The 21,750-nt window shown below is 41.4% G+C and overlaps 1 protein-coding gene across 1 annotated transcript in view; it reads left to right on the top strand.

Moving 5' to 3' along the window:
* LOC126165185 (microsomal glutathione S-transferase 1-like) overlaps positions 1-11,368 on the top strand; it is a 30,554-nt gene extending 19,186 nt beyond the window's left edge. The window contains exon 3 of the mRNA XM_049920299.1: positions 10,904-11,368. Coding sequence (XP_049776256.1) covers positions 10,904-11,147 — 244 coding nt within the window. The 3' untranslated portion in view covers positions 11,148-11,368. The remainder of the gene's footprint in view (positions 1-10,903) is intronic.
* Positions 11,369-21,750: the final 10,382 nt, after the last annotated feature.

The raw sequence follows: 21,750 nt of genomic DNA, 5'->3' as shown, positions 1-21,750 counted from the left end.
ATAGCCCTCCTTACGCTAACTTTGACATCGTTTAGCTTCTGTTTGTCTGAGAGGTTTTGGCTGCGTTTAAACTTGGAGTGAAGCTCTCTTTGCTTTCGCAGTAGTTTCCTAACTTTGTTGTTGTACCACGGTGGGTTTTTCCCGTCCCTCACAGTTTTGCTCGGCACGTACCTGTCTAAAACGCATTTAACGGTTGCCTTGAACTTTTTCCATAAACACTCAACATTGTCAGTGTCGGAACAGAAATTTTCGTTTTGATCTGTTAGGTAGTCTGAAATCTGCCTTCTATTACTCTTGCTAAACAGATAAACCTTCCTCCCTTTTTTTATATTCCTATTAACTTCCATATTCAGGGATGCTGCAACGGCCTTATGATCACTGATTCCCTGTTCTGCACTTACAGAGTCGAATAGTTCGGGTCTGTTTGTTATCAGTAGGTCCAAGATGTTATCTCCACGAGTCGGTTCTCTGTTTAATTGCTCGAGGTAATTTTCGGATAGTGCACTCAGTATAATGTCACTCGATGCTCTGTCCCTACCACCCGTCCTAAACATCTGAGTGTCCCAGTCTATATCTGGTAAATTGAAATCTCCACCTAAGACCATAACATGCTGAGAAAATTTATGTGAAATGTATTCCAAATTTTCTCTCAGTTGTTCTGCCACTAATGCTGCTGAGTCGGGGGGTCGGTAAAAGGAGCCAATTATTAACCTTGCTCGGTTGTTGAGTGTAACCTCCACCCATAATAATTCACAGGAACTATCCACTTCTACTTCACTACAGGATAAACTACTACTAACAGCGACGAACACTCCGCCACCGGTTGCATGCAATCTATCCTTTCTAAACACCGTCTGTGCCTTTGTAAAAATTTCGGCAGAATTTATCTCTGGCTTCAGCCAGCTTTCTGTACCTATAACGATTTCAGCTTCGGTGCTTTCTATCAGCGCTTGAAGTTCCGGTACTTTACCAACGCAGCTTCGACAGTTTACAATTACAATACCGATTGCTGCTTGGTCCCCGCATGTCCTGACTTTGCCCCGCACCCGTTGAGGCTGTTGCCCTTTCTGCACTTGCCCGAGGCCATCTAACCTAAAAAACCGCCCAGCCCACGCCACACAACCCCTGCTACCCGTGTAGCCGCTTGTTGCGTGTAGTGGACTCCTGACCTATCCAGCGGAACCCGAAACCCCACCACCCTATGGCGCAAGTCGAGGAATCTGCAGCCCACATGGTCGCAGAACCGTCTCAACCTCTGATTCAGACCCTCCACTCGGCTCTGTACCAAAGGTCCGCAGTCAGTCCTGTCGACGATGCTGCAGATGGTGAGCTCTGCTTTCATCCCGCTAGCGAGACTGGCAGTCTTCACCAAATCAGATAGCCGCCGGAAGCCAGAGAGGATTTCCTCCGATCCATAGCGACACACATCATTGGTGCCGACATGAGCGACCACCTGCAGATGGGTGCACCCTGTACCCTTCATGGCATCCGGAAGGACCCTTTCCACATCTGGAATGACTCCCCCCGGTATGCACACGGAGTGCACTTTGGTTTTCTTCCCCTCCCTTGCTGCCATATCCCTAAGGGGCCCCATTACGCGCCTGACGTTGGAGCTCCCAACTACCAGTAAGCCCACCCTCTGCGACTGCCCGGATCTTGCAGACTGAGGGGCAACCTCTGGAACAGGACAAGCAGCCATGTCAGGCTGAAGATCAGTATCAGCCTGAGACAGAGCCTGAAACCGGTTCGTGAGACAAACTGGAGAGGCCTTCCGTTCAGCCCTCCGGAATGTCTTTCGCCCCCTGCCACACCTTGAGACGACCTCCCACTCTACCACAGGTGAGGGATCAGCCTCAATGCGGGCAGTATCCCGGGCAACCACAGCCGTAGTCCGATCGGGGGATGCGTGGGACGAGCTGGCCGTCCCCGACAAACCCCCATCCGGACCCCCACAGTGATGCCCATTGGCAACAGCCTCAAGCTGTGTGACCGAAGCCAACACTGCCTGAAGCTGGGAGCGAAGGGATGCCAACTCAGCCTGCATCCGAACACAGCAGTTGCAGTCCCTATCCATGCTAAAAACTGTGCAAAGAACGTCTGAACTAATCTACAGAGAGCGCAAACAAAACGACACAAAATTGAAGCGGTTATTAAAATACAAGATTGCCTAGTAAATGCAGTAATGCTGCCACTTGTGCACTGCTGACACACTGCTCGGCGGCGGAAGGAGACTACGCGATTTACCCCTAGCTGACCTTGTACTGTCTGCTGCATGGCCTCCTGTAGTTCTGTTACTTTCCCTTGTGCTTCTATGGACTGCAACCATTTTATCATTACTACTTCCTTATCTAAGACTTCTGCTTTGGTTTGTAGTTCCCTGGTATTCCGATTAACTGCCTCTTCTGTAGCTCTGGCATACCGCATTACTTCTCCAGTCATTTGTCGTAGTAGTCGTGTATTATTTTTCAATATGTCTTCCTCTAAACTTGCAATCTGCATAGTGTGCCAATCACTCATGGCTTTGTTCCCTTTTGCCCACTGATAAACCTATTCTGCAGTGTCATTAACTCTTTGTTTTCCTCATCAGCAGTGCCAAATATTGTTCTCATAAGCCAACTCCACCATCGATACAACCCCTCTTACCTCGCATTTGTAGAATAACCCCCAGTACCTGGATCGTTTTACTCCTTAATTTCTCATATGCTCCGTGTACTCTCTTACATACACCAGCACTTCCTTTGAGTAACCTGTGCCTTTCCGTTCCCTGGTGGAATTTGTGGAGTGCTTCTTCCAATCTTCTCACCTCATTACACATGTTCCATGCATTGAATACTGCCTGTACCATCCAGTGAAGACTGGCAATCACTGCATCTTCCTGCTTGGCGAACAGCACTTCCCCTTCCATGTGCTGGTCCTATAACACTTCCACCCTGACAAAGACAGCATTCCCTCTATGAACTGCATCGACTCGCCTTCTCTGTATCTCACCTGTGAGCAGGAATATCTATCACTTTCCTCCCCTTAAATTCCTTGCTGCTGTGCAGCTGCTTATACTAATTACACTAAATCTATACCTAATCAAAAAAAGTTAATTGACTATCTCCTAGGCCTTACTCCATAGGGGTTTCTCATTACCGATTCATTCACAACCTCCTGTTTATTGTTGGATATCTTTCTCCTCACTCTCTCTTTCCTGTCTGCAGCTCCTATCCCTTGAATAAATTCCAGACTCCCTTAAAAAGGTTTCAACTGCCCTCCTTGCACAGTTGTCATGCTCACTGGCAATTGAATACTGATATTTCTTTGTCTTTCCCTTTGATGTATACAAAGTTGATGGCATCACCTACTGACCAACCTTATACTGTGGCATTCTTGCTGTACACCCCACTACTACTTCCTGTTTCTCTAGTGCTCTTCTATTTGCCCTCTGTACTCTATTCCAAATTTTTCTAATTACTCTGACAGATTCCCTAACAGACTCTCCAGTCTTTCATTTCTTCATTTTCAATATATTGCTATTTCTTCATTTTCAATATATTGCTTGGTGATGGCAATTTACAACCATATACTACTTCACATTGCGATAATCCTGTATTCATATGCTGTTTTGAGATGTAGGCAGAGACAACATACTTAAAAATAGTCATCCCAGTTGGTGTGGTGTGAGTCAACATAGTATCTGAGCATCCTCTGACTGTCCTATGCATTCTTTTAGTTCTTCCTTTGGCTTGTGGATGGAGATAACATGTCCTTAACTTCTTCACGTTCAATAACGTACACAACTGCATATATAGATCTGATGTGAAGTTTGTTCTCTGGTCTGTTACTATTGTTTCAGGCACTCCAAACTTCAAAATCCAATTATTTGCAAGTGCTTGTGCCACTGTTGCTGCCTGATGGTTTGGCATCTTGATCATTTCTAGTCTTGAAAAATGATCTGTGATTGTGAGTTATTGTGAGTTCGAACTTATTCCCTGTAGGTGTTTTACATAATGGACTTAAAACATCAGTTCCCAGAAATTCAAATGGTACTAATTGTTTCAATTAACCTATGCAATGATGCTCTTGTTCGGCACAAATCTGCTCTCTATACACACCCGCTAATATGTGATCATGAGCTTGTTATAGCACTCTATTCCTTAGCTTCACTGGTACCTGCTGTCCCAAATTAGTTTCTCTGCATAGCAATCCACCCTGCATACAGTCCTGTGACTGCTTAAATTACTGCTTACATTCGTCGTCCACTGTCGTCCAAGCTCTGGGCAGTTTGCCATTCCACATGCTCATTACCCCCAAAATGTAATACTGCTACTTTCTTCTTAAGCCATCCACATTTCTGTGCTTCTTCCCAAGCTTACGTGTGACGTTGATATCAAATTCACTTAGTCTTACTGCCCATCGTGTCAACCTACTAGAAGGATCCTTTAATCCCAACAACCATTTTAATGCTGAATGGTCTGTTATTGCTCTAAACTTTTTACCATACAGATAACATTTGAAATACTTGATTCCATAAATAAGGCCTAACACCTCTTTCTCCATTGTGGAATAATTTATTTCTGCAGAATTTACTTGTCTTGGTGCATAAGCTACCAGATGTTCTACACCTTTCTACCCCTTGTGACAACACACAGCCAAATGCATGGTTTGATGCATCACATGTTAAAACAAATTGTCTATTAAAATCCAAAAATACCAATATCAGCCTTAATGTTAAAGCTTCTTTTAGCTCCACAAAAGCATACTTGCACTCTTCTGACCACACTAATTTAACACCTTTTTTTAACAACTTTGTCAACGGTCTGACAGTATTCATAAATCCTTTTACGAACTGGCAGTAATACTTCACAACTTCTAAGAAAAATTGCAACTCCTTTACAGATTCTGATACAGGAAATTCATATACAGCTCTAATTAATCTTGAGTCTGACTTAACCCCTCTTTAAATTATGATGTGCCCTAGGTATTCTACCTCTTCCATCACAAAATTACACTTTTCTGTACTCATTGTTAATTTTGCTGCTTTTAACCTTAGGAATACTTCCCTTAATCGTTGCATATGCTGTTCCATATCACTCCCACACAAAATTATGCCATCAGGATATACTGAGGATTGCCATGGTTTTAAACCTCAGAGTACTTTGTCCAACAGTCTCTGAAATGTTACAGATGTGTTTTTTAATCCGAATGGCATTCTTCTCAATTGGTAGTGTCCCCAGGCTGCCAAAAATGCTGTTTTGTGTTGATCCTGGAGTGCAACCTCAATCTAGTGAGAACCACTCTTCAAATCCATTGTTGAAAAATATTTGTATCGCCTTAAGTGGTCCAAGGTTTCTGTGTTGTTTGACAAAGAGTAGGCATCCATTACAGTTTTCTCATTTAGATGCCTGTAATCACAAAAAAACATATATTTTTTTGTTCCATCCATTGATTGCTTTGGCACAATGACTGTTTGTGCCCCCCGTGCATTATTACTTTCTTCAAATATTCCATATTTAAGCTATTGATTGATAAATTCCTCCAAAATTGCAGTACCTAGGTATTCTGTGCTGTTTGTGGTAGACTGATAATCCATTTCCTGTAGGAATATGGTGCTGTGTAATATGCATAGCTGGTAATGGCCCTTTTGAAAGAAATAAATCCTTAAATTCCAAAAGTAATTTTTTCCATCAGTTTCCTATTGCTTCCCTCTAAGTGCTTCATGTTTCCTCAAAATGCAGATACAATGGCATTCGGTGATTGTCCATGGCCGACACACTTGTGTCCCATTCTTCTCCTCCAGGATATCCCTATTAGTGATTTGCAACTTGTTTGTTAATCCTACGTCCTTTGCATTAAACTCATCTATAAAAACAGGCACCTTATTTTCACCCTTTATTTATGTATGCACACATTACCTCTTTTAACTAAGCAACCCACCTGATCTGATACTTCATTATCTTCTAACGATTCCACCATACCCAAAATTCCTGCCAGCAAGCTAGACTGAACACTCACCAAAAGGGTGCAAATCAAGTCTTATTGTGACCATTCATGGTTTAATCAGTTCGTCATCTGTGAAAGACTCCCCTTGCAACATTGCTACACTGGCAATGGTTTTACATAACTGAAACATTTTTCTGTCAAGTACCAACCCATGTCCTCGAAGATAGATTATGGCACAATGCTGATATAATAAATCTAATCCTAGAATCATGTCACAGCCCTCACCCAGGTGTGGCACAATCTCTACACATCAATTAAATTGAACTGTATCCAGGAAAAAGTCTATGACCACCGATCCTAATGGTGTGACATCTTTATTCCCCATTCCATGCAAGCTATATCATGGTGGGTCCCATTGCTTTTGTTTCACCAGATCACTGCTAGTGACCAACACACGCATCCTGTGTTGAGTAGTATCCTGCAACCCTTTTCTCCTACTAGTTCTCTTATCGCACATTCCTCCTCTGCATACAATTTTGTGGTATCCAGTCTAACTGGGAATGACCATGGTGGACCTGGTGTTCTCATTGGTGTTTAACACGTTATTCTTCTTCAGTCCTGTACTTCTAAAACTATTACTTCCTCTTACTGTATTCACATTACCCTGAGGTTGGTGACACTGTCTTCTTACATGCCCCATTCATCCACACCTGAAACATTTTGTATTAGCTGCAAACACTCTCTGTTTACCCTGCATTCCAGTCAACAAATCAATCTTCTCAAACTCCAGCTATAACCACACTGCTATGTGCAAATCCATTGAACCCCATGTCCGTACACGTCTTGACATTTCCACATGCAACCCTCTTAAGAAAAGCATAGAGTGCCCTACACTCAGCTTCTTGCAAAATAATTTCACTGACTGCAGCGTCCTGTCCCAATTCATAGGTACATCCATTAATTGTCCTTATCCTATGTGAAGAGCTTCTGTATACCCTACACAAGTTTCAGCTTCCCCTGTTAGTCTCAATTTTGCAATGCTTAGTAATTCCTTATCAGACCGACCTTCCATCTCAGCCAGATTTCCGAGGTCTCCCACAAACTCCTGCATCTCCTCAGTTGCCTTACCAGAAAAAGAAGCAATTAATCTTGCAACTGATGAATCTACATCCTGTTGTGAAGATCGCAATTCTGCCAGCCTACGCAGTTCTGTATTATCCGCTGTTAATTGTGCTACCTGCTCTTACACTATGCGTACTGCTTCCCTCTCTGATACACCTTGTATCTCTGGCTCTGTTGAAGCTTTCTCCTTGACAACACTAGTTTTGAGAACTAACATTCACAAGACAAGAAAATAAATTACATTAACTTAATTCTTACATTTATTCATGAGCATCTCAACTCCTGGCGTTGCCTAGCCATATGCCCCTAACAATTACACGCATAACATTTTACTGGAACTGATTCTGTACATGACACTGAGTGGCCCTCAAAGCACTGGGCACATCTAACAGGCACTAACCAATCATGACTTCCATTATCTCTAAAACTAGACAAATCTTTACTCACAATAAAATTTACTTTACAAAATGCACAATCGTCAGACCCTTTCTCCATGACCAAAATACAATCAAACTTTTTTGGACTCGCCATACTGTAGGCTGTAGGTTCAGACATTACTCTAAGAAGGTGACATCAATGATCTGACACCAGTGTTAGATGACCCATGGATTGTCACCTATGTAGAGTGAAATGAGATGTCAGGATGACAGCAGATTTGTTTAATTAACTTTTTTATTTTGACCCTCAGCCATAATTCATTAGGAACAGGTTGGCGGAGGCATCCAGTTGCCTCTCGTGCCTCTCATCTGAAACAATAGATGTCCGGCATTGCTGACAGTGCAAAGAGCAGGGCTGAGCATGGCATTACTCGAATGCATCCAGTTGCCTCTCATGGAAACAATCGATGTCTGCCATTGCTGACATCACAAAGTGTGTGGCTGAGCATGGCATCACTTGAATGCCGCTGTCAGCAGTGTTTCCCGCTGCAACTGTGATGACAGTATGACCTCCCTCTAGTGAGCAGACAGCTCTCTGATCCAGCAGCAGCTGCTCTGGTGACTGCTTCACACAAAGGGTGCTTAACTTCCAGGTAGTATTGCTTAGTACAGCCATAAGGCAGGAATTCTTGATGCACTATCCCACTGCAACTGAAGAAAACAATGAGAACGACCTTTGCATGTGATAGAACTTGAATTTTTTTCAGTCTTGGCTCTTCAGGCAGTTTCCATTGGGACGATTGGGCCTTGGTTTTGACATCATACCCACATACCCATGTGTTGTTACCTGTTACAACCTTCTTTAGAAGTGCTGTATTCTTGTTGACTTCATTGAGCAATTCATGAGCGATGTCTACGCAACATCATTTTTGGTCGAAATTCAACAGTTTCAGAAAAAACTTTGCTGTTACACGTTTCGTACCAAAATATCTCAAAAATTGCCTGACATGAGCCAAAGGATATAATGAAAACATCAGAAACCTCTCTGATGGTGATTCAATGATTTTTTAGAACCATTTTCTTTCTTCTTCCACATAATCGATGTGCTAGGGCATCCAGGGTAGTTGTCTTTGTCGTGTCGTGATCCTCTTTGAAGCTTTTATACTAAATATAAACTCTTGTCTTACTAATAGTATATTCAATAAAAGCTACAGTCAACATTTTGAGTGCTGTGGTGTACTATATCCCAGTTTTCAAGAAATAGTTAACACAAATTTGTTGATCCATCTGTTTCAAAAGTAAAAATTTGTCATGCGCTCAAAAACACGTATTACCTTTCCATTGTCAACAATAAACTAAATATTAAAAACAGCTGAAAATGCAAACATACAGTAGGAAAATGTGTACTAAGAAGATAAAAAAGTTTTGAAAAGTAGATATGTAAACTCGCAAAATTAAAAAATTCTTGTTAATTTTTTATCCCAGCTCACATGGCCCGTACAGCCATAAGTGGAAACTGACATCCTTTAAACTATTTATTCAGGCTCTGAACCATCTGACTATAAGTTAATTTCCAAGAAATGGTATTTGATGTTCCCTGAAGAACAGTGCTGTTGTGTATGGTGTCAAATTTTATGTGCTCCTAACATTACTGCATCAGATATGTAACTGTGCCTTAACATACCTCATTTGTTATGAGCCCAGATTACCCTTCTGGCTATCCAACAGCAGCATCCAGCTCAAAATGTGCACACTGCCAGTGCCTACTTGTGAAGATATGAGAAAAACTCTCAGCTTGCTGAGTATTAGGCATACAGGAAACTTAGGCAATGAGTTATTGTGATGTAGTGCACATTTCCTTTGTGTGACATTATCACTTTGTGGCCAATTGAGAGTGTTGGTAGACTGGATTCATCAGAAGATTAGAGTTTCAAATGCAGTTCTGGTTTACAAGAACAAGGTAGAAGCAGTTTTGTGTAGATGACTTTTTGTGTGTATTTTATTGCCTGGTATGCAGGAGGAAAAAACCAAGACAATTAAGATTTCCACAGAAGTATACTAGCTACAGGAAAACTGACGTTTTCCAGTAGACTAGCTATTCAGCAGTTTTGGCACCCTCTGGCCTCCAGCATATTCCCACTGCTTACGAAATTTATAGCTTGAAAACATTCTGATCTTAATGTAAAAGTTATGTTAGCCATATAGGGATATTTTGCAGACCTACAAGACTTACACTTCAAAAATTGAATCAAGTCATTAAAAAAGCACTAGATAAACTTCGTTAACCTAACAGGGACATAATAGAAAAATATCAGTTGGTGTCTTTTTAGCTTAAAAAAATATAGGCATTCACAATGAGGTCAAGAAATTATCACATTGTTCTTGTAGATTTCTCATTGATTCCTGAACTCTCTTAAACTGAGTGCTGGACTGCAGATCAAAATTGCACCATCATCTTCACTGTTCTTTAGCTGAGCTAGTGCTCCATCTCTTTATCTGATGCTAAATGCTGTCTACATCAGTGCTGAAACACTAGTAGAATGAGTGAAGGTGAAGTCTAATTGTTGTGTTGGCAGAAGAGCCAACACCGTGTTACGAAGGGAGGCCGAAATGCATGCGTTTTAACTCACACAGGCTGGCGTGAGGAGGGAAGGACTATACTGACGTGAGGTCTAGAACATGACAAGGAATTAGAATTCAGAAAGTGGACGTAATTAGTTTGATACTTGAGTTAATTCAGTAATGATGAACGTCGCTCTTGACAGTACATGATTCACAATATTATCTGTTCAGAATATATTCATAGTAACTGAATATGGCACCTTGCTAGGTTGTAGGAAATGACGTAGCTGAAGGCTATGCTAAACTGTCGTCTCTGCAAATGAGAGCGTTTGTAGTCAGTGAACCATCGCTAGCAAAGTCGGCTGTACAACTGGAGCAAGTGCTAGGGAGTCTCTCTAGACTAGACCTGCCATGTGGCGGCACTCGGTCTGCAATCACTGATAGTGGCGACACGCGGGTCCGACATATACTAACGGACCGCAGCCGATTTAAAGGCTACCACCTAGCAAGTGTGGTTTCTGGCGGTGACACCACACTAATATGTTTTACTTATCAGACACTAGATGACTCAGAGCTCATTTCCCATTTACTAGTGGTTCTTGCGTAAGTAGAGGGAGGGAGCTACTGATGTCTGATGCTTGCAGTGCTCAGCCATGTGGCTAAATTGTCCATCCAAACTATTCTTCACTGATTTGACTTAATTCACTCAAAATTGTATCTACAGATTACCTTTCTTAATTACAAAATCAGGTGCTTCTATAAGTCAAAACAAGCAGGGAGAGGAATTCTTGATTCAATAGATTTCACTATTAATCTGTTTGGAATTTTTTAAATGTCATGTAATAATTTTAATAAATGAAAATCTGTTGTGATTTTAATGGAGAGTTCTAATTTAAAATTATTTTATGCTTTTGCAGGGGACATCTAAATGATTTGGAGAACATCACAGTGTTCTTTATTGTGGCACTAGCATATCTGCTAACAAATCCATCTCCAGGTCTTGCCATCAATCTGTTCCGAGCATTTACTATAGCACGAATTGGCCACACAATTGTGTACTGTGTCATACCAATTCCACAACCTACTAGGTTCTTATTTTTCTTTGTTGGTTGTGCCATCACGTTATTCATGGCAGGCAGTGTGATACTTCACTGTCTTTGATATGAAACATTACAAATGTAGTTTTTTATCATGGTAAAACATTTTATTTGAAACAAATTTGCAATTAATTTTGTACGTATTGTGGTAAGTAATAGTTTTTAATCTGGCGGGCTGATGTATTACTTCTGTGAATGATTTGCTCACTCTGCCTAATGTTTTTACAGTGGCATGATGTAAACAGACATAAAAACAGAAATAAAGACTGTTTGGTACACAGTAAAGTTTTCTTTGCTGTCTTATTCTGATATTCAACAAAATTATGAAAAGGCTGATTGCTACTCACCACACAGATGACACGTTTTGTTGCAGACAAGCACAACAAAAAGACTGTTCCACGTTTAGCTTTTGGCCAAAGCCTTCTTCAGAAAAGAAAACATACTCATGTTCACACAAGCAAGCACACCTCATACACACATGACCACTGTCCCCCAGCTGCTCCAGCCAGAATGCAAGTGTGTCGTGTTGAATGGAAGCACCAATCTGGGGAGAGGGGGGGTGGGGTGGGGGTGGGGCAGAAGGGGGCGACAGCAAGATATGGGTGGGAAGAGAGAAGTGAGTGCTGCCTGGCAAAATGTGCAGAGACTAGATTGTGGCAGGACAAGACTGGCAGGCACAGCAATGGTAAGCCATGAGGAGGGAGGGTATGAGGAATGGAAATTGAGAGGAGCAGAGAAGGGACAAAGACCAGTTGGTGGACTGGCAGAGAGCAGCACACAATGAGGGTGAGAAACCTTTAATTGAGAGGAGGTGATGGGACAAATGGGACAGAAACACTTTGGTGCAGGGTGTGGGGATAGTAGGTCATCCCAGCCTCGACATACAGTAACATACTGTCCCTATAACCTCCACCCAACAATTTCTGTGCCCTCTTTCCCATCACCTTCTTCCAATTCGTGTCCCCTCACCCTCATTGTGTGCTGCTCTCTACCACACACACACACACCGGTCTTTTCCCCTTCTCTGGTCCTTTTCTTGTCCACTCCCTGTTTCTGCCCTCTCCCTCCCCCACAGCCTGTGCCTGTCTGCAACTCAACATATCTCCTATACAGTGAGTAGCAATCTATCCTTTAGACTGTGTAAACATGTTTAATAAAATGAAAGTTAAATGAATTTTGTATGCCCCAGCTACCCCAAAAGAGCCTTTACAACTATGACCTGTCATGGGACTTTAAACTCAGTGGTAGGAACTTGCAAGTTTATATATAACTTATCATTTGTATTACCAATTTTCTTTTATTTTGTGCCTTGTGTAACTGAATGCAGACAGCACAACTGAACAAAACTTTGTTTGTGTTATTTACATAGAGTAAGTTACAAATGATGTTGCTACCACTTCAGTGGCTTCAGTATTAGAAGGCTTCTTCTGTCAAAGCAAGTATACTAAAAATAACTTAGAGAAAAGTGTCTTTGGAGTCTTTCACAGTGTCAAGTGGCAGTAAAATCTTCTTGGTTTGCAAGCCACGTCATTTTGAATAAAACACTTTATCTTTTGACCCCTGTCCCTGCCATCAGTAGTTGAAATCACTGACTGCCAGGACTGGCATGGTGTTCTGGTTATATATGTGTAATATGAAAGTTTTTGCACCCCATTAAAGACAACATAAAACTAAGAAATATTATTACTTTGTTCCAAAGTCTACATCACAATACCACCGTCACTTCTATTTGAATCTGTTTCCGAACAACCTCATTGTAAATTTACTATGATAGGTTCTAGGCTTATATCCATCATCGCTTCCCTGTCAAATTATTATTTCTGAAGCTTTTCAGCATGCTGCACAGACTGTGCCCACATTAGAGGTGAGATGTTGTCTATTGCCTCATGCACAAACGATTCACTGAATTTTATCTTGAATGTTTTTTTTTTTTTTTTTTTTTTTTTTTTTTTTTTTTTTTTTTTTTTCTCTCCCTGTAATAACATGGTTCACATTTCCGTCGCACTTCACTTAGCGTAGACCGGGAACTGTGTCCTAGGCATGTCCGATGTGAACTGAATGGGCATGACCCGTGCTGCCTGAGTAGTTGTTGTTGTTCCGCCAGCAGAGGTCACGGCCGAATTCTCGCGTGCCCTCTGGTGGACGGGACTCTACTTGCGGCAACTACCATCCATGATGCGTCGTCCCAATGTGCGCCTCCCGCAATCTTTCTGGTGGCTACTGCATTCCCACATAGCCTTATCCACGGTGTATACGACTTGGGACAACCGAGAGATCCGGGAAAAACACGGAAATTTTTTCATCCGGGAGAAAACCGGGAAAAACCAGGGATATTTTTAGAATTCTGGGAAGTTTTTATTGTTTCAGTTTTCAATTAAATTTTTGTAATTTTGACTGGTAAGAACCCATACTCTAACAAAGGATATTACTGAATCCCACTACTGCAGAATAATACTTCAACAATAAAACATAAATGAGAGAAAAAAGGAAAATAAATTGAAAATGCGTCAAAGGCTTTAGGAAGACTGTGCAGTGCTTTGTAACAACAAATTGCCTCCAATGAGCATAAAGTCGCAACTGTTTACGTGCGGGCTCATACGCATGCGCAGTTGAGTCGCATTTGAGTTGTAGATTCTCCTGCTTCTGGCTACAGGAATGTGGCTGTTGGCTGTGCAAGCAGTCGCAGCAAGCAGCTAGATGCTACTGGGAAATGGGGGCGCCAAATTCATATTCTTGAGGAAAAAGACTTGTTTCACAAAGTACCTAGCATCCAGCCCATGTTTGCCTATCAATTATTCATATGGTTTTGAAACGCTTCCCTGTTGGCTCTTAAACATTTTTGAACTCATTTTAAGTTGATTTCTGAATGAATCATAAGTGGACTTTTGAATGCATGCATAGTGTACGTGATGTCTCTGTCAGGAGAATCCTCGTTGCATCTAGAAATAAACCTTCCACAGACAAAAGGGGATGGGGCTATATGAGCTGAGGGAGTAAAGCCGAACGAATGAATGCCAATCACTGTCTGATTATACGGTTGATTGGGTTTGCAAATGATCAGCATTGTTATAATTACTAGTGAAATCCATAGATTCAGATTACCAGAATGGAAATAAACGACTGACAGGAATAACAGGTGAAAAAGATTACTTATTATGTTCTCGGTGTATCCAAGAAAACAAAATTTTGACAGAAAATTTTTGGCAGATCGCTACACTAGTATGGACTACTAGTACAGTCCCCGGCTACCAGCCGCGTAAGTTCTATTCTGGAATTAACACGGAAAACATGTTGTTCAAACACGTAATAAGGCCTAACCAGAAAATAATCGCGGGATAACTAAACCTGTGATTCTGGCAGGGTTAGTGAAGTTAATTGGCAAACAAATTTTGACAATGGCAGCAATAGCTACAGAATTGATGATGACAATACTGTTTGTTAGAGCGAGGAAGGAGAAGAAATGGGGACATCACACAAATTATGGAAGAATAAGACACTTCCAAATTTATATAAAAATTTCGTAATACTGCTTTTTGATCTCATGCTTGAGAAGCTGGTACATATGAATGAAATGTGAAACTATTTCCTACCATCAAGCTTTTTGCTTGTAGTAGGCCTAATAGGCATTTGATATCGGTACTTATTGGATTATATTCTGTCGTGTTATAAAAATGGCCATTTGTGCCAAAACAGTCTCGTTTATTTGGTGTGTGTTAGAAAATTGCTGCCATATTAGAAAGGCCTATTTTCTTTTATCTACTAGACAGTGACAAAATAGACGTAATCAGATCGAGAAACAGTCTCGTTTATTTGGTGTGTGTTAGGAAATTGCTGCCATATTAGAAAGGCCTATTTTCTTTTATCTACTAGACAGTGACAAAATAGACGTAATCAGATCGAGAAACCACACTAGTCTTGGGTATTATTTGTGTTAACAGTTTTTTCAGTATTAGATGACGACATTTCGAATTTTCATGTAGCAAAAGGTTTGACAAACTTTGATGAAGTAATAGATCCTTTTGCAGAAAGGAAAGCACGCCATGCAGAGTTGTAGCAAGATTAGAGAGAACAAAATTCTAGGAGCTAAGGTTTGAAGAAATGTGTAATTTCTTGCTTATCTCTTGTCAGTATTGGTTTTATACATATCCTATATTTAATTTTATGTCACACAAAGCAGCAAGTTATTAACTAATAGGCAATAAGAGTTCAGATTTTCTGAAGAGTTCTTGTTCTCTAGATTACAAATAATCCCATCTGCTATTAATTGCAAGATTTTTTTAAAGAGGGGCAGGCTGTCAAACTGGCCAACTGGGAGCAGGAGAGGCACCACAGGACATTTCAATTTCCACTCTCCTGAATATAGTTTGGACGTGAGGTAGAAAAATGCTTTATGAAGAGGTGTGGCACTGCCCTTTGGCATACTTAAGACCAAATAATATGTCTTACATTTCCTCAAATATATATGTTTTATGTTTCAGACTTTTCAGAAAGATGTGCGCTACAAGATGAACATATTTTGAAAATTCGATTTTTTTTTTTAATATTGACCCGGTTCGCAAACATCGTAGATTCGGGACTGATGCGCAGAGCAGTCTGAGTTATAGTAGGTAGTCTACACGTGACCCGTGTTTACATTTAGTGATTTTGCTGTTTCCCCTTCGTTTACTCTCATGTCAAATGAAAACAAAACGGATATCTGTGGCCGGGAGCTATCAAGTGAATTAAAACACATTCACATCAATACGGAAGGCTGAAATATGTCATTAGTTTCAGATTTTATTTTATTTCCACCTTTCTGACAGTCAAGCATTAATCGCCTTGTGGAACAATGAATTTATTTTTGTCTGTTTGCTAAAGAAATTTGACTTTTGTTAACCTTTTCCACAGAGGCAGTCAATGTATTTGAAGCGAAATGCTTAATTCCACAGTACTGGCTAGTTTCAACTGTTCGCTGCATTTCAAGTGTACGTTTTCATTTTCTAGCACATATGGCAATATGCCATAATAAAGAACCAAACATGATATAATACAGTACTGGTGCTCCAAGAAAATTTACATCCCGAAAACCACACTGAAAAGCATAATATCAGGTCGAGATCTACTTCATTGGGAATCTGGACATACAAATGTGCCCTTTAAGTATGCACTTTAAATGTGCACATTTTAATATGGTTCACGAAATTCCAATTCTCTTGCAGTATCCTCTGATGTCTTGTTTCTTTTATGGCATAATGTATGATCTTTCAATGTTTTACACGTATGTACATACGGGCTTCCTACGTCATAGTAGCTACCCAAGCACGGTGTCGCCTGTTATCTGCGCTCTTTGGCAACTGCTGAAACGAACCTATTTCTAACAGGTCGCGGGAAAATATTGCAAATAGTGGTTTGAAAAGCATTACTTTCAAAGTAAATATCCTTTTATGTAAGTTGAGCTATGTGCAAGAATGTACCATGAATTTATTAAATCACAGAGCTAGAATGAAATTTTCACTCTACAGCGGAGTGTGCGCTGTGCTTCCTGGCAGATTAAAACTGTGTGCCGGACCGAGACTCGAACTCGGGACCTTTGCCTTTCGTGGGCAAGTGCTCTACCAACTGAGCTACCCAAGCACGACTCACGCCCCGCCCTCACAGCTTTACTTCTGCCAGTACCTCGTCTCCTACCTTCCAAACTTTACAGAAGCTCTCCTGCGAGCACAGTTTTAATCTGCCAGGAAGTTTCAAATCGCAGAGCATTTGACTCTCATTTAAAAATCAACTCTTTGGTGACAAGCCATTTAGAACCCTGAAGATCAGACATTTATGTCATTATTAACAATTTTACTGGCACATTTGTGTGATATATCTTAGTGTAACACGCACAAAAAAGATCACCCCGTAGCAACACTATGTATATTAATTTAAACTATTAACTTTCCCTGTTTGTGTGTTCGTGCTACTTAACAGTGATGTTGCTGTTGGCTGACTACATCACGTGTCCTATGCTCTGAATATCCGCTATCATCGGCTGGCGAGATCACGTGACATGAGCTACGAATGGCGTTCAAAAGCGCATCAAAATCTTGATTTCAATGATTCGGAAAGTAACATGTGGTGTTTGGTGGAATTCCAATGTATGCTTTTGTAATACGAAAATACGCAGCGTATATGTTGCTGCACATCAAAGATATTTACAAAACATGTCTTTTTCCCTGAATTTCGTTTTCTAAAGTGTTGGGAAATTGTACGCCCGTATATAAAACCATAACCATTCAAAGGATTGATAAGGGAAAATATACTGTCACCCGGGAGAAAGTGTATTTTCAACCAGGAAATCCGGGAATTTTTTTCCTTGTTCACATATACATCGTGTTACCCTTTGTCCATAGGGCTACATTGACAGTGATATGTGTGACACCATTCACGTGCCAGGAAGTCAAGTTTGCACGTTCTCTCACGTGTCTTGTATATGGTAAGTCAATGAGCTGCAGGAGATCAGCATGGGTCTGGTTTATACTGTGCTTAATATTTTTATTTTTAAGCCAGGGAAAAATATCCGCTTTTCTGGTGTTTATACTTGGTGTTTTCTCTGTGATGGTTGAATTATAAATGGCAATGGCCGACTTCGAAGCAAGGTATGACAAGAATTGTGAATCACGTCATGAAACTGACAGTGTTCATTTCCGAATGGTAGTCACTGCTGTTTTTCTTACACATAAATACAAGTTGACTCTCAGACACAAAACCAGATGAAGAGTCAGCATGCAGAATAATTATCTGGGAACCTATTCCTACGAAAACTTTAAAACCACCAGTACCATCACTCATTTTCCTGTAGATCTTCCTGGAATGATTCTAATTGACCCATGTTTCCTGAACTACCTTCCTCTCTTGTATCGTGCTGCACCTGTCACTTTTTTGAACTCTCTTCTTAACATTTCAGGAACCAACGTCTTTTAAAATCCTTTACATTGATGAAGCACTTACCTTTGAAGCTAATTTTCTCCTGCATAACTAACAAGTTTTTGTAATATCGGGCATTCATCATTCACATGGAGCACTTTAAAACATCGTTGTTAAAACCATCCATCTGTGTTACAGGTTCCTTGCAATTTTGATGCTTTCCAGGCGACACGAAACCAACTTTTTCTGCAGTTCCTACAGCTCTGACACTGTTGTTCACTATTCTCTTTACAGTTCTCTTGCCGACACCACTGGTTCTGGAGTCTATTCTTGTGTCTTCAAATGTCAATAGTCGGACACCAGCTTTCAAATTCATGTTTGAAAAAGTTATAAATGCGGCAAATAATCCCCCTCGCCTGCTTCTAAAGCACTTCACATTTACTGCCATCACCCGTTTCTTTTTTTTTTTTTTTTTTAATCACACTGAAACATTTACAGATACAGATACACATTCACACCTATACTACTACAAGAAAAAAGAATTAAAAAAAACTGACAGATGAATAAATAATTTTGATGTCACGAAGTGCGGCAAGAGTGCAGCATGTAGGAGTGAGGCTCTCACTGTCTAGCTGTAACTTGCTGCTACCCGCTTGGAAAGAGAATGAATATTATTCGCTGCCAGTGGCTAGTGGAGGGGGATGCGCAGAATGGCTGAAAATTGGACCGCCTTCCAACATAATGCGGATTCTAGTAGTTAACTGTTGAAGCATTTGCAATAATGTGCTGGAGTTTGATGCAGTCCAGTCACATATTTAAAAAATGCAGTGTTTGAAAGGGAACAGAACAGCAGCCAAAATGAATAAGTTTTCTAGAAAGTATGCAGAGTACAAAGGAGATGCCACAGGATAGACACTGGTTTGGGCATTATCTGGAAATGTTATGCAGAGTTCCGAGGTATCACGTGATGTCACTTGGAGACCTGTGAGGTGTGGCAGTGTTTGGCAGTGACTGTGTCCCACAGGGCAGAGGCTGGGAATGCCAATGTGGAACGGGTGACATGGCCTACCACCCAGTATAAAGGTGGAGGTGGCAGCATCCAAAGGGAGAGTTGAGTACAGATAGTGGTACAGGAGGAGGATGTCTGTGTAGGTCAGACTTGAGGCCTGTACTTGTATTTGCTCTGGCTCAGCTCATACTCAGTCACATACCTCCCTCCATGGAATTTTGCAATTAGGAGTAGTGCAATTTCATTCATGTCATTATCCACTTCTTGCTCAGGTAAGTAGTTAAAGATTGTAATTATTCAAGTCGTGATTTTGTTCAATTATTTCTTGACAGAGTTCCATAACTCTTTCAAACTTGCAGTTAGCCATATCCACATTAGTGACTGAATGGACATTGCCAAGTCTCCAATGTCAGTGAGCACCTAGACTGGTCGCTGGATGTGACATAGGGATGTTTTTTTCTGGTGCCAGGTGCTGGGAAAGGTCATGGAATTAGCATGCAGTTATCATGCCATGAGTTACAGTAAGAAACCACCTTTCTTTGGAATACTGAACCTGCTCAGCCAGATGTCACAATGCAACAGCTTTAGGAACCCCTTTTGCATTATTTGAATAATCCATACACAGGCCAGCAACAGAATCAGTAACCAGGACAGAAAAGAAAGAGGGTTCCTCTCTCACTTTTGAGAAGAAGAAGGTACCCAAAGGAAGACGAAGAGGCTAGGACTAGCCCAGCAACAGACAGTGGCTGGGGACAAGGAGGATATCCCAGAAGCTGGCCAGGAGCAGTGCAGCCTCAGAAGCAGCGAACAGATGGTGCCCAGAGTTGAGGAGGAATCGCAGAAAGCTGCCAGGGCTGGCCGACAGCAGGGTGAGAACACGGATGATGGTGCGAAGGCAGTCAGCACCTGTGACGGGCAGTGTGGATTTGCTGAACAGCATGCAGAGACAGAGTAGCGACAGTGGCAGATAATGGTGCAAGGTTCGTGAGGGTACCCAGGGGCATCGCAGCTATGGCAAGCAGCCCAGATGCCACAGAGGCAGTGCACCGGCACCAGCAATGACACAGTGGCATGGGTAACACATGGTGCGAAAGCAACCAGCAGTGGCCACACCACAGTCAGATGCACCAGGTCACAGGTGGTGGTGTGAGACAGCAGAAGGCAGACACATCAGCAGCAGCAGTGGCAACAACTAACGCAGTGCAAGGGCAAAACTTTACAGCAGACACCACATGAAAGCAATGGCAGCAGTGAGAATTCCAACAGTGAGTTATGACTAGCAGGCATGTCACAACACAGAGGTAATGTTTACAGTGCAGGCTCTGATGCACCTGAGTCACAAAGTATGCAATTTGTTAGTTTGTCAGATGTGCGAAAATTAGTACTGTAACCATTTGATGGCATTAAGGACAGTCTAAATGAGTTCCTTGACAATCATTATCTTGTGTTTGAACTTACAGGCCCAGAGTAGCATGATATCCTTTTGAAATTTGTAAAAACTAGAACAGTGGGCTCAGAAATTGACTCCTATGCATGGCAGATGTTTACAAGTCAGCAAGAATGTGGGGGGAGTAAAGCTCAGTGAGGCAAGAAACAGAATGCAAGTGAGGCAATGTTTCCACATAATTGGGGAAGATGTGGATCTTCCATTTGCTGGGCTGGTGGGCCAAGACTTATACAAAGAACATGGAGTGATTATCAGTTAGGCCACCAGAAGCACATGGATCTGCAGGGAATGGATCAGAATGAAGACAGAGTAAGAGTGCGTGCTCTGCCTGGTGCAGATTGGTATTAGAAGTTATAAACTTGCTAACAGAGTTGTGCGCGTACGAGAAAGAGAAGGCTCTTTCAAAGTAATCTCAGATGTGGAGAGAGAGGCATGTAAGGAAAGGAAGACATAGTCACAGGGTGAGCCACGTGTACTACATTCAAAGAAAATAGAAGACTCCTGCAAGAGACGCTTAAGTGCAAAGTAGAAACATGTGGAAAGGTGAGTGTGAATAGTGCACAAACTATCTGTCAGAACATAACAGTGGCAGGCAACAGATAATGCCACAGAGAAGCAAAAAGAGCACAAACAAATTGTTTCAGCATTAACAATAGGGATCGAGGAGGAATGGCTGTGTCGAATAAAAATAGAGGTGAATGGAATGGGAAAAGCTATCATTTCAAAACAGAAATCAACAAGAGTGTGCATTTACCAGAGACTTTAGTAAAAACAGAATCAGAAGAATGCCTAACAAGTGTGCTGATCACTACAGTTGAGAGTGTGCCAGTAGACTGCCCACGGGTGGTAGCAGAAGCAGTTCTGGAGCAGACATTGTTGTGGCAATCATTCGGTGTGAACCGTGCAGTAAAAATATGTCACAGCTGAAACCAAGAATAAGCGTACTAAAGGAGAACATCCACATGAATCACCTGAATGTAGAAGAGAAGGCAGCAATCATAGTTATGCACCATGTGCAGTGATGTTTGCCATTTGCCTGGAAACATATTATCTTACATGATATGTTGGTGACGCTAGAGAAAACCACAAGCACAAAAGGAGGTGCCCCAGTAAGAAATTGAAAAGATGTTAGAGGACGACATTATAATACAAAGTAAAAGAGGCTGGAATTTTCTCTTCCTTTTAATTTTGAAAAAGATGGATTCCAGTGGAAAGCAAAGGTAATGAACAGTCATGGACCACAGGCGACTTAATGAGATCTCCCTAAATTCAGTGTATCCCTTGCTAAGAATATATGAAGTTCTTTATGATCTAGGAAAGGCAAAG

This window comes from Schistocerca cancellata, chromosome 1 (genome assembly GCF_023864275.1).
Source record: "Schistocerca cancellata isolate TAMUIC-IGC-003103 chromosome 1, iqSchCanc2.1, whole genome shotgun sequence".
NCBI lineage: Eukaryota > Metazoa > Arthropoda > Insecta > Orthoptera > Acrididae > Schistocerca > Schistocerca cancellata.
The sequence above is the reverse complement of the archived record's forward strand: the minus strand, read 5'-3'. Positions and strand labels throughout refer to the sequence as shown.